This window comes from Ursus americanus, chromosome 1 (genome assembly GCF_024610735.1).
Source record: "Ursus americanus isolate L20-20 chromosome 1, mUrsAme1.1.p, whole genome shotgun sequence".
NCBI classification, from domain to species: Eukaryota; Metazoa; Chordata; class Mammalia; order Carnivora; family Ursidae; genus Ursus; species Ursus americanus.
The window spans coordinates 30,793,333-30,807,831 of NC_142127.1; the positions used below are offsets into that span (position 1 = coordinate 30,793,333).

At 36.1% G+C, this 14,499-nt stretch overlaps 1 protein-coding gene across 1 annotated transcript in view; it reads right to left on the bottom strand.

The window, feature by feature from the left end:
• Nucleotides 1-3,477: 3,477 nt before the first annotated feature.
• Nucleotides 3,478-14,499, bottom strand: part of MMADHC (metabolism of cobalamin associated D) — a 49,383-nt gene continuing 38,361 nt past the window's right edge. Inside the window, exons 4-8 of the mRNA XM_045782128.2 lie at nucleotides 11,943-12,160; nucleotides 8,922-9,027; nucleotides 8,231-8,361; nucleotides 4,789-4,875; nucleotides 3,478-3,992 (exon numbers count right to left, since the gene is read on the bottom strand). Of these exons, the coding sequence (XP_045638084.2) occupies nucleotides 3,798-3,992; nucleotides 4,789-4,875; nucleotides 8,231-8,361; nucleotides 8,922-9,027; nucleotides 11,943-12,160 (737 nt within the window). The 3' untranslated portion in view covers nucleotides 3,478-3,797. The remainder of the gene's footprint in view (nucleotides 3,993-4,788; nucleotides 4,876-8,230; nucleotides 8,362-8,921; nucleotides 9,028-11,942; nucleotides 12,161-14,499) is intronic.

The following is a 14,499-nucleotide window of genomic DNA, read 5'->3' on the forward strand; positions in this document are numbered from 1 at the left end:
GGCACTGGTGGGGCAGAGTGTGTGTGGGGAGGGTTAACAAAATTTGTGCTGAGCCCAGTGTTGAGGTCAGCATGCTTGTTGCGGGGCGGGGGGGGGGGGAGGAAGTCCTCAGGAGAACTCATGGGTGGGTCACATGGACAGCAGGTTAGGTAGCAAGTATCTGTGCAGTGCCACCTCTGCCAAGTGGCTTTGTATTTATGCGTGGGGGGCAGGGGAGGAAAATGGCACCTGACAGCTTCTTTGTTCTTGGATAAGTTCCCCAACATGCTCCAAAATCTGTATAAAAAGTCCACCTTCTTGTTTGTCCCAAACTGTCACTTCAATGGTGCCTCTCTGCAAGCTGCTGTCTTTAAGTGTGGGGACCCAGCTTTCACTCGCCTTCCCTGGCCCAGTGCTGAGTCGGCTGATTTTTAAAGCTCCACGTCCTGTTGGTTATACAAACTCATGGAATTTAGCCCCTCTGGTTTTCAAAGCCAGTCATTATGGGGATTCTTCTTCCCCATGTGGGCTCCCTGGTGCTTTCTCCTGTCTGTGCCTGCGGCTCCCTCTCCCCTGTAGGCAGCTCCTGACCTCCGCTTCTGCCTTCCCTAACCTCTCAGATGTGGCTTCTTCTCTACATTTAGTTGTGAAATTTGTTCTCCCAGTGTCTTCAGATTGCTCTAGTTTATTTACTGAGATGTGAGTGATACCTAGTTTTTAAATGCAGGAGAGGGTGAGCCTAGAGTCCTCCTACCCTGCCATCTCTACTCAGTGATTAGGTCACTCTTAATGTAGCCTTCGTTTTTCCTATACCTCCTTAATACATTAAATCCACCCTTATTTCCTTAGATGGCTCTCTATTAGTTTCAAATACTAATGGTTTTAATGCTGACTGCACATCTGAAGCACCCGGGAAACATTAAAAAATACTGACGCCAGGCCTCATCAGACTAATAAAATCAGTCTGTCGGTGTAGGGACCAAATCCTCACATGTTTAAATGCCTTCCCAGGTAATTCAAATGTACAAATAGAGTTGAGGACGCAGTAATTCTCAAATGGGGACAGGCTTGTTGCAATAAATTTAGGACACTTTAATTTTTCAGATAAACATTCAGCCTCCACCCCCCCCCCCAAATCTAGCAATGATGTCTTCAGATATTTTTGCCATGACCAGGGGTTGCTATTGGCATCTAGAGAGCAGAGGCCAAAGATGCTGCTAAACATCAGACAATGCACAGGACAGCTTCCACAACAATTAACAGCTTCAAAATGTCCACAGTGTAGAGGTAGAGAAATCCTGCTTTGGAGCAACATGAGAACCAGCTGTAAGAGGAGGAAACAGAATTGGAACTAAAAGCAGAATTCTGTAGGGATTATATTGATTTTACAAGTGACAGAAGTCCAAAAAAAAAAAAAAGAAATGAAAGTTTTACACTTGAAGCCAGAGAACCACTGTTTGAAGTGTAATATCTATAATTGAAATTTTTAGATAGGTTTCAGTACATTTTCAAAGAAATTCAAAGTATGCAGAGTTCAACAGAATGAAATTCAAAGTTATCTATGAAATGTGGCAACAGTTATTATGTAACCTGAAAGTAAGTTCTTTCAGTTTAAATTCTGCAACTTTGATATTTTTCATCACTAAATAAACTTTTTGACAATGATTATAGACAAAATAGAAATTTATATATATGTATGTATGTGTATATACATACATAAAATATATAGATTTGATTCCAGTGCTGGGTCTTAACATTAGCTGTGTAACCTAATGCATGCTCCTATGTTTCCCATTTTGTCTCCTACAAAATGAGGGATACAGGTCAGATGATCTGAATGATCCCTTTCCACAGTTAACTTGCATACAGTAATTCCTAAGTTCTTGTCAAAATACAAATTTCACAACAAAACCTATTTCTCAGTGACAGGTCGAAATTAATTTCAATAGTTCACCCTTATTTCAAAAGGTAGCAAATTTATGTTTAAGATGGATAATTCAATGTACGATTTCTTTATGCAATCCTGAATAAGTGAATGAGAAAACACACCTATGTTTTATTATAGTACATTTTAATCTATTTTCTACTGTTTCTCAGTAAGCGTCCCTTGGGATTATATTTCCCAAACCTCATCTTGCCATAACATTTCATTAAAAATATTGTAATCGGCAATTACTGCTTCTCATGTTGTTTCTGGTTGTTAATGATATAGCCATTTTGGGAATAAGTATCCTTTTCAACCAGTAGATGGCACTTTAGAATTGTTAAAGCCAATGCTGACATTTCAAGGAACCAGGGCTCATACAATGAGACAAGGTAGGGAATGCCTGAATAAACAACATGCACAGTAGAAACAATGCGAGTGCTGCAAGGCCATGGACCAAATAATTCTTTTTTTGTGGGAGCTGTCCTTCACACTGTAGGATGTTTAATGGCATCCCTGACCTCTACCTAGTAGATGCCTGAAGTACTACCCCTTTCACTCTGCCCCAAATTGCGACAAAAGTTATCTCCAGACATTCTCAGTGGTTCTGAACTGGGACAGTTTTGCCCCACAGGAAATTTAGCAAAAACTATGCAAACAGATTTATAATCATACACAGTAAGGACTGATCTCTCTCACACTGAGTGAAAAGCAGCCAGACATGAAAGTGAACATACTATATATGGTTTCATATAGCATAAAGCATCAAAACTAATTTATGCAGCAGAAAATCAGGACAGTGGTCACCCTTGGGAGGGACAGTGAGGGGAGCAGTGCCAATAATGTTCTGTCTTGATGTGGGTGCTGCTTACATAGATGAAAATTTGAGCACTTACATATGCAGAAAAGTACACCTATCATACCTCCTATTGCTTTGTAGTTTTCATAGTGAATGAAAACTTTGCAGCCATTACTCTGAATCATTAAGCAACACTTAGCTACATGTTAACTAAGCAGAGTTTTAAATCAAGTTGTGAGCTAATCAACTTCAGGTGTTCCTTTTAAAAATAGTCACTTATACAGGAAAAATCTGTTTCATTAATTCATCTGGTAGAAGTTACTTATTCTGAGATTCCTACTGGCAAAAGCCTCACAAATCTAAGATGATTCTTTTTAAGTTAAAAATGCTGCAAAAACAAGCTCTGTCACAAATGAGGCATTTTTGTAAAGTATCATAGTTTCTCTTACTAAAATGGAGAAATATGATTTAGCAGCTGAGGTACTATTTTGTCAAAATAACCTACATTTATCTGCCTAAATCTAGGAGTTAAGGATTCTTTTAGTATGCATAAGAATGAGATTTATATTCTTTTACATATAAAGATGTAGCATTATCCTTTTTCTTTTCCAGCATAAACACTACTTCAAAGTCATATACTGCTAACACTTAGCAAGTTTAAAGCTACACTGATCTAGAATTCTCGATTGCATTTTAAAAATGCTTAAAAATAAAAAACTACAGTATTCTTTTTAAAGAACTGTATTTTAAAAATATTGCAATGAAAAAACACAGATCCAAATGTGTGGTTTATTTTTAGAGAAAAATAAAACAGGATTTTCCAATAAAGGGATGAAATAACAATATGAGATCATGTCCTGGTTACATGTTAATTACCGCATTCTATACAATGTGGATATGATCAACATGTATTCAATGATAGTATGGATAAACATTTGAGATTTAAAAATCTCATACCACTTGCCAATGCTGCAAATCCATAAATGTCGAAATACCTAGAAATAAGTAAATTTTAAAAACTAAAGCTTTGTGAGTGTTTATAGATCAACACAAATGGTACATACAAATTGTACAGCCAATAAATCAACATTACTGTTAGTTTCCACCTAATTTCTTCATAATATGGCTGTCTGGTGTTGCATTAGTGAAGATACTTCCTACAACCACATGGGTACCCCAGAGCCTATGACGAATCACTTTACAGCAGCCAAGATCATCCACAGAGAATCCTAAATGTCGATAGCGTTCATCTGTTTCAAAAAGAGTGTTGTTTGTGTACGGTCCAAAAAACTGGAGGAAATAAAAGTCATATTCATTAGAAAGAAAGACAATGATGTAATAGTTTTTATGTAAATATCAACACATACCTATTTTAATACTTCAAATATTTAAAAAAAATCAAGAAATAAAAAGGGCAGTTTAGGTACTGCATGTGAGCAAGCACTTCCTCTTCATCCAATACCTGTGCTTCTGGAAATGTGAAACCAATAATCCTAGCAAATTACACGTTACCCAGAACCAAACACTAACTGTACACAATCTTTAAAGTAAGTTTTTGATTTCTAGTCTACATGTAAGTTGACTTTGAAGAGAAATAGTATATATTCCTATCTTAAGACACAAAAAATTTCATTATTATTTGTAACTCAAAGCTACACCCAAAATTTAAAATGTGACCACAATAGCGGTTCTTATTTTCTTCAAAGTATAATGTCAGACACACAACTTCCTGGAAGTTAACATTTATAAATATTTCTTTTAACACCCATATTTTCTTAATTCTAAAAAGTTTTCTTCCTTAAACTATGATTGCTAATTTGTAACTACCAAGTTCATTAACGTAAAAGTATTTACTAGTGAGGATGCAAAATAATAAAGACAGATAAAACTTAATTGTAAGTGATGGTGGTCCCTCACAGGTTGTGAATGGAGCTGACTCATACTGGTACTTCCTTGGGTAAAGTTGTGAGTCTTAAAAACTGTCTTAAATAATGGTAACTGTGGTAGAAATAGATCATTTAACAATTTTATAATAAAAAAACATTCCTACTTCAAGTTAATCTGATTATCAAAATGTAATACTCACTGCCAAACCAGATGATGGGTCAATAAAGTCAGCCCAATAGCCTTCAGCTCGAAGAGCATAGCAAATTTCTTTAGCACCATTAATGAACTGCAGAGAAAAAGACAAAAATAATATGCTGAAGATAACATTCTTAGACTGAAAAATAAAATTTTAAAAACCCTTTGCTTCAAACAGAGAACTCAATAAGATTAATAAGAAAATACAACTAATGATAAATTAGATATAAAGTCATAAAGATTATTTTTGCCAGTCCAAAAAATTAATGGGTCATTCAACACTTTCATTTCCTTCAGAAAGTCTAAACTGTATTTTTTCTTCTAAATTACTTCCTATTTTAGGAACAATTTCTAATAAGTTCTGTGCTATTAACTCCCAAATTTGCCACAAATTAGAAAATCTAGTTACTATTTTTGTATTATAAAAATAAGGTAAGAAAGGGAAAATATTCATAATGAAAAGATATGAACCACTCATTTGAATGTTGTTTAAAAACATATTTGTGTTACACAAAGACATCTATCCATGATAATTTTCACTATATACCCTCTGTATTTTTTGTACAGTATATAATTATTACAGACCATGTATGTGTATCACTTATTCAAAATCTTGTTCTCACCATCCTACTTGGTAATTCCTATGATGTTTTTACTAGCCTTATCATAAGTCTAAGCAGTGAAAAAGACAGTAACAAATATTAGGACCAGATTAGTGTGTTTAAAAAAAAAAAAAAAGGACACAGATCTACTTCTGGCCATAACAGAACAACAGCTATCAAACTTGCCATCTGCTGAAAGCTATAAAACTGACTAAAATATGAGGCAATGGCTTTAAATCCTGAACAATAGTCAGACAAAACTGTAATCTTGGAGAGAAGGGCAACAAACTAGGTGATCCCCATATTTGTTCTAGCTCTCTGTCTGGAACAGTGTTTGTCACAGGGCAAAGAAGATTTCAAGCAAAGTGATGGTCACTAAGCTAAGGAGGTTTGCAAGAGTTCTGCTGAAGCATCTGGAAGAGAGATGCATAAATGGGGTTCGCAAGTAGAATGCAGAGTAATTCACCCTGGTTCAGTAGCCAACGATGGAGCTGTGCACTCCCAAGGCAAGATTCCTTCAGGAATCGGCCTTGCAGAGAGTGCCAACTGGTGTCTGGGAGCTCCATGATGTTACCAGAGGTTGGTGCAGTGCTAGGTAATGGATTTCTGGCCCACAGAGAGTGCTAAGACCTCACTGAGCACGTCTGGCATTTAGCTGAAATCCCCAAAAGTTTAAGCCTGAGGAAGATGGGCCATATCCTAAAATAAGAGGTTAGCAACTTGCAGCCTGAAGGCCAAATCCAGCTGGGTGCCTCTATGTGTAAATACAGTTTCACTGGAGTATATCCATGTCTGTTCATTTATATATTGTCTATGGTTGCTTTAACAATATGAGGGTAGAGCTGAGTAGTTGAGACCCTATAACCTATAAAACCTAAAAATTTACTATGTGGCTCTTTAGCAGAAATCAGCAAACTTCCTCTGTATAGAGGAAACAACTTAAGCTAACTTACTTTCTCCCAGCACTTTCTTGTAAAATAATAAAAAAGATAACGAACACAATATTATCTTCATACTTAATATTTATACTTGTTGCCTTTCATTAACCCTCTTAATTCTTAAACAGGAAACCAACTGAATATGGTCTAGAAAAGTCATTAGAAAATATATCAATTTGATGAGCAGAAACAAAACTACACAAAACTACAAGGAGAACAAAACAATAGAAATGGTAAAAGTTAACTAAAAGAATCCCAAATTATCACAAGAAGAACTAGTTCAAGTACTTAAGATTTCTGCTCATCAACAGCAAACACTGACATCTGGTGGAAAAAACTACAATAGACTTAAACTACAGAACATAAAATATCTACTGAGAGTAAACTACAGATGGTTCTAAAATAATCACTAACATATCTAATAGAGAAAAATCTTTTTTCCATAGGAAAAAAATAGCTTTGGTCACTATAAAATTAGAAATAATATGACATTTCAAAGTCCTGAAATTGGTTATAAAAAACTGACAATTATACTGGGGTCAGTATCACATAAGGCTCAGAATCTTTAACTCATAGTGACTACATGATAACAATGGTAAGTATATATTAGGTAAATACTGCCTTAATAGGTAAATAGAAAATGTTTGAGTTACTGCCTAAATTTCAACTCTCTAAATTCAGATCTCTTTAAAATCAGACAGTTCTTATGCTTCTCTGTAACTTCCTTATTAACTGGCATGTAACTTGCTCATAATCATGACTATAGGAAATTTATTAGCAAAGTTATATGTGGGACATTTTAGCATGAAGTCATTATCCTAAAAGATTCTGTTCAGTATATAAATTATAATTTACAAATGAAAAGAACCATATATCTGATCCTAAAGACAATATAAAAAAAATTGCTAACATCTTACATGGAAATTATTAAAGGGGATTTTTTCAATTATACTTACAGTGCCCAAGTAAGCTAATCTTGACCTGTTACACAGGCAAAAGAATATTTTCCTATCTTGTAGAAACTCATATAACCCAAAATCAAACTCTTAAAGACAATTACATATTTATGTATTATATATTTATACATATTTTTAAATAGAAGACTTTAAGTTACCACTTCACATTTCTCAGGTTGGTGAAATAGAAAGAAATGCTAATAACATCCAGGGTAAGCTATGGTGACAACATATATACCAGGGCAATCTAGGCAGCATCCAACAAAACTTAAAATGAATAGAACACCCTGGATTCAGCAATTTCCTATTTAGGAATCTACAGATAAAAGTACGTGCATAAAAATATATGCACATATATATTCACTGATTATAATAGCGAAAGTTTGATTTTCAACTTATAAATTACTAAGGGAATTTTAAAAATTATAGTTTGCTCATGAAATGTAATACTATGCAGATTTTACATAGTATGAAATCTATGTGTAATGCTATGGAAAGGTGTCAAAACATTTTCTAGTAAAAAGCAAAGGACAGGAAAAAATGTGGGTATATAATACATTACTGTGTACACTATTATGGTTTATTCCTTGAAGACTGGAGTAATTTTCACTTTTTACTTAATTTGCTTTAAAGAGAGAAAGTGATGGGTATGAACAGTTAATTTTACTTTTTTGCCATTTTTACTATATTTCCCAATTTTCTTAAAACACAAATATAAAAAAACTGAAGTACTGGACAGAACCTAAGTTTTTCAAAGATACTAAAAAAAAAACCCAAAACAAAAAATGATGGCATTTTTATTCTCAGAAAAGATTTAAAGGTCCTTTAGTACTGAAATACATTACATTAGCAGAGAATAAATGCTAAAAAGACACCCATCATTTTAAAATGCTGGTTCACTGCTATTTAAATATCATAAAATTTAAACTGTCAGCAATGCAAAGAATTACCTTTTCTAAAAGCATTTCTCTTTCATTTTCTACCTCTTCGCTCCAAACAGTCATATCATTCTTAGTTTTCTGTGTTATAGTCAGAATCATTAGTTTGTTGGTAGCTCCTTCTGGAAACAGTGACGCAAAATCTATAAAGAAAAAAAATTCCAGGGAGAAAATAAGTTTTTTTTTTTATTTTTCCTTTTAAAGAAGCAATATATAAAAGAACTTCTTTAGAAAAATGATGATTAAGTTAAATTATTGTAGCACCATGTTAGGTTGATAAATACATACTACTTTTGAAAAAGAATTTGAAGTGAACTTTTGGTTAACATCTGCTCTTATTGAACTGAAATTACTGTCAACAATTCTGTAGAGCAAGTAAAGTTACCTGTTATTGGTCTTGTAATTTCCAAAAAGTTTGTTAAAATTTTAATACTAATACATACAGTACTTTATGTATTAGTTCATGAAATTACAGGTATAATAATCACCCAGAAGTAGAAGGATTTCAGGGAAAAAAAAGTCTGCAGCTGTCAGGGGACATCTGAAAGACCTCACCTTGGCCATGTAATCTTTTCTGACCAGACATATTAAAATATTAAGTGACAAAGTATTGCAATGCCTATGGACTCCATTATTTAACATATTAGAAAATTACTGACATTATCTAATACAGATTAGTGTAAATATATGAAGCACAATATACCTCTTCGCAGCAATTCTGGACATGTCTGGATTGCACACTCTACTTTGGCATTTTCAAAGTAAGTTTCTGCGCTGCTGATTTCTTGTTCAACAGGTGCATTACTACCCTAAGACGAGTAAGACACATAAATAAAGCTGGAGTTCAAATACAATATCTGATCTGTTATAAACTTGTATTCCCTGAAAGTTTTTAAAAATAATTAACTGGCGGTGGGGTAATAAAAATATTTAAAAACTTCAAAACAAACATATAAATATACTAATATTCTAAGACTTGATATGAGAAGTTGGCTAAGAAACTAAAATGCCATGACAATTCTTAAAATGTTACCTTTTCTGATACTTTGAGATCTACTTATACTTTCTTTTGTTCTGTAATCTGTAAAATGGGGATAATCGCACTAACTTACAAAATAACATCCTTAAATATATAGCCTCTCCTACAGGACGAGCTTAGAGGCTTCTATTCAACTGAAATTTGTAGGGCACCTACTATACATCAGACACTATGACAAGAGCAGCCCCCCGACGGTAAAAAATCCAGCCCGCACTCTTAGGTTTAAAAGAATAAGTAGAAGAAAAATAGATGAAGAAATAAATGTAATCCAATACGGAAAGTGCTACAGAGTTACAAAGGAAGTATTCTGGCTGTATAGATGGGGAAAATCAGGAAAAGGCTGAAATCATATTTGAGCTACATGTGAATTAATGTGTATGCTTGGTAAGTTTAAAGAATAGGTAGAAAGGAGGTTAGAAACTCAGGAGGAAAAACAGTCCAGCAAGAAATACAAACAGTGCAAGCATATGCAATGGTCAAAGAGAATGGTACAATTAAAAAAAACAAAACAAACAAAAAGGTATGGTGTGATTTGAGTACAGAGGGAGTACAGAGTAGCAGGAGGTGAAGTGGTAAAGATAAGGGATCAAAATTGTGGAAAGTGATTTAGGCCGCATTAAGAAATTTTGAATTTAGGGGTGCCTGGGTGGCACGGCGGTTGAGCGTCTGCCTTCGGCTCAGGGCGTGATCCTGGCATTATGGGATCGAGCCCCACATCAGGCTCCTCCGCTATGAGCCTGCTTCTTCCTCTCCCACTCCCCCTGCTTGTGTTCCCTCTCTCGCTGGCTGTCTCTGTCGAATAAATAAATAAAATCTTAAAAAAAAAAAAAAAAGAAATTTTGAATTTAGTCTATAAACAATGAAGAATAGCAAGATCAGATATAAAAAGCTAATGCTAGTATTACTGTGCATGTCATAGACCAGTAACAACCAATATTTACTGATCACCTTGTACTTAAGCGTTTTAGGTACATTTCACATTTAATCCTCATAGCAACTCTGGGGGCTAGATATTATCCCCATTTTACATATAAAGAAACAGAGGCTCAGAAATATTAAGTAGCTTTCTCAAGGTCAAAAAATTAAGTAAAAGGCAGAGTTAACCTTTGAAGCAAGATTTATCCTAGCTTCACAGTCCATCTCACTATAATGCCTCTAAGAACTGAGGAGAGATACAGAGGCCTTGAACTCTGGCTTTATTAGTGGGAAGTGAAAGGACACAATTTAAAAGTTACTTCAGAGGTAGAAGCAATGCAATTTTGTCACTCTGTATGGGGATATGATGGAGAGAGAAGTGGAAGTTTGGCAGTATAATTTTTGTCTTGGCACAGTGGGAGAATGACTAAGTCACTTATGCTATTGATAACAGGGGAGTTAAGGACAGGTTTTGAGGCGTGGGGGGGTGGGGAACCTAAGACATTCAGATAATGATGTTTGGCAGGCAGAGAGAAATATAGAATCAGAAATGTCAGAAACAGAAAAAGTTAGGAGGCCAAGGAATTAAGTGAGCAGGGAGTAATTCAAATAAGATGGACAGAAACACATGGGAAATAACATAATTGGCAGACAGAAGAGCCAAGAAGACAGAGAAGGAATTATCGGAGATAAAATGTCAGGGGAGGTCAACTGTCTCCAAATGTTAGGTTATCTGATATAAACCATAACAACTGTGAGGGGCTGCTGCTATAAATATTATGGCTTTGATCAAAAAATTAGCCTGAAACTATGTAGAAATTCAGAAAATGGTACAGATTAGGGGGTTTGATAGAAACTCTGAATTGCATGTAACTTTCCATTTAGGTGAGAAATACCAGTTTATTTTTAATTTCCCTTTATTTTTATTCATTTGAGACAGAAATCTGAGCCACCCAGGTGCACCCCCCCATCTCAGACATTTTCTAAAAAAAACAAACAAAAAAAACTATCTTTTTTAATTTACTATATCTGAAGAATTTCAGAGATCTCAAAATTTTCTTAAGTTTTAAATACCTTGGAGTATAAAACTAGTTGGAATTTGTTCCACATAAAAATTATTACTGTTTGCAAGTGAAAACATCTAACTTTTTAGTAATACAGAAGTTATGTTTGAAATAAGCAGTTATTAAACAATGTATTTTTGAATAATTATTTACCTATAAGAGATTGTAATCTAAAGTTAAAAAAAAGGGGGGGGCACCTGGGTGACTCGGTTGGGCATCTGCCTTTGGCTCAGGTCATGATCTCAGGGTCAGGCTCTGCTTGGTGGGGAGTCTGCTTCTCCCTCTCCCTCTGTGTGCTCACGTGCACGCATGCTCGCTCTCTCTCTCTCTCTCTCAATAAATAAAATCTTAAAAAGTAAAAAAAAAAAATTAGAGGCACCTGGGTGGCTCAGTTGATTAAGCATCTGCCCTCTGCTCAGGTCATGGTCCTGGGGCCCTGGGACTGAGCCCCACATCAGGATCCCTGCTCCCCCCACCCCAGCTCCTCTTCCTGGGCTCTCTAATAAATGAACAAAATCTTTAAAAAAAAAAATTATATAGCAAACATGTATAGAACAATGCCAAGTTTTTAAAAGCTATGTATGTTGTTTTTGAATATGCTGGAATTAAGATTTTTAAAAACTTTTTAAATTAATGTTCACAATGATCAGAAACTAATATAGTATTAATAATCAGAAAAACAGAATAAATGATATTAACAATTTACCTGAAATTCATTCACATACTGTGCCATCACAAACTCGTGTCTTTCACTTGATAAAGGTTCTGCGAGAACATCAGGTAAAGTTTTATGAACCTGGCTTTTCTTCTGTGATGTGGTCCCATCGAGATGACAATCAAAACCTATGTTCCCAGGAAGCTGGAATCTCTGATCCTGAGGTCCAAATGGTCCCATAGTTTCATCAGGCCATACTGTTCGAGAACCTGAAGAGGAACAACAAAATGAATTCATTTTTTCCAACAGTCAAGTGCACTGGTGGATTGAACGAATATTCTAATTAGGTATTTTTTTTTACAAAATCAATAGATCTTTGAAATTTGCTTTCCTGTGTGAATATAGTTTTATGTCATTAAAAAAAAAACAGTTTTTGGCTCATAGGCAAGTCCATTATAAGGAGAAGGATATAATAAAGTACAGTAATCCATACTGTATATGGATTTAATGACATTAAATGTCATTTATGAAACATGTAGAAATTCAGAAAATGGTACAGATTAGGGGTTTGATAGAAACTCTGAATTGTATGTAAATTCATTACATCAAAAAGTCAGACAGGTGTGTGTGGTTATCTTCCCCACCCCAGGGCAAGAGTTATTTTGGAGTGATGGTGTTCACTGTCATCAGTGAATATAGTCGCTGTCATTAAAAATAAGAGAGTAAACTTTGGAAGGAACCTGGGAAGATAGCAGAGTACGAGGATCCTAAGTTCACCTTGTTAACACAGAAACACCTAGGTATAACAACCGCATCAGTGCAACTCACCCAGGAAATCTTTGGGTTAATCACAGAGAAGAGGCCAATCAGAAAGGATAGGAGGGGCAGAGACACAGTTTGAAACCAAACTACCCAGTAAGACTAACCACAAACAGGAGGAACTAGCACAGAGAAGGCAGAGGAAAAGACCCCACACAGGGTACTCCAGACATGAGGGACTTCCACTGAGAAGACAAGCCCCCTAACATCTGACTTTGAAAATCAGTGGGGCTTAACTTCAAAGGTTTTTACAGTTAGCTGGTTTAGCTCTGGGACAGCCAGAGGGTGACAGGAAACTGAGTCCCCACCCTTAAAGAGAGAGCATAACAAACAATCCCCCTAGATACAGCACAGAAGCAGAAATTTGAAAAGTGCCTGGGGTATACATTAAGATTTTTTTTTTTTTTAACATAATCTCAATCTGTGTTGAGAAGAACATGTGTTGGAGAAGCAAAAATCTGTAGGAAACTTCTCCAAGAACAAAAGAGCTGGCAGGTGCAATTTCTCTCCCTCCTACCTCAGCCTAGATACCCAGACATCTGCGGAACCAACGTGAATACTCTCCACATAGCTTGCTAACACTGTGCACCCATTCCTGCGTTCTCCTTTGAATCACTCCATTCAAGAAGCCCCACTGGGCAGGAGTCCCTGCAAAGCAGCTGCAGCCAGATCTCATCCTACAAGCAGCCCTGACAGTGAACACCATCACTCCAAAATCACTCTTGCCCTGGGCAGTGGGGAAGATAACCACACACACCTGTCTGACTGAAGCACCAGCAGACTGACTTGAACAGACACCTAATCTCTTGGCCCTACTAATCAACAAATCCTCTCAAATCAAAGAGATAGTACCCTGCACTTCTGTGCAACTGTAGTCCCCACTACTGGGCTGAAGGCAGGCATCTGGACTGATTACTAATACTGTCCAACTATAAGCCCTCCCCCGCCCCAAATAGGCCCCTGACAGCACGAGGACCAAACCCTGCCCACAACAAGCAAAATGGACATTTGGAGCTGACTGGACTGAAGGCAAATGCGGCTGAGCCACAACAGTATGGTGCACAAAACTCATATAAAAGTCACCCCTCAGGCGCCTGGTTCTGAAGAACAGGGCACATTGTGCACATTGTGCACCACAGGACCCTTCACAAACCCACAACTTTCAAGATCAAGACACAGATCTTACTTTCTAAATAAACAGGGAAAAACACAGAGAAACAAAATGAGGAGAAAGAGGAATATGTCCCAAATGAAAGAACAGGACAATACCAAGCAAAAGAGCTAAATGAAATCTAGATAAGTAATATACCCAATAAAGATTTCAAAGTAATGCTCATAAATATACTTACTGGACTTGAGGAAAGAGTGGAGGATCTTAGTGAGAACTTCAACAAACAGATAAAAATATAAAAAGAACCAGAGATGTACTCAATGACTAAAATTAAAAATATACTACAGGGAATGAATAGCACATTTGAGGAGGTAGACAAATGGATCAGTGACTGGGAAGACAGGGTAATGGAAAACAACCAGGCTGGAGAGGAGAGAGAAAAAGGGAACCCAGCAACACCACAAATGTAGCAACAGTCATATTATAGAGATCGCAGAAGGAAAAGAGAAAAGGGAGCAGAAAATTTATTTGAAGAAATAACAGCTGAAAACTTCCCAAACCTGAAGCAGGGAATACTTACCTAGATCCAGGAGACACAGAGAGCCACCAACAAAATCAACCCTTAGTGTCCACACTAAGACACATAATCCTTAAAATGGGAAACGGAGTGATGAAGAC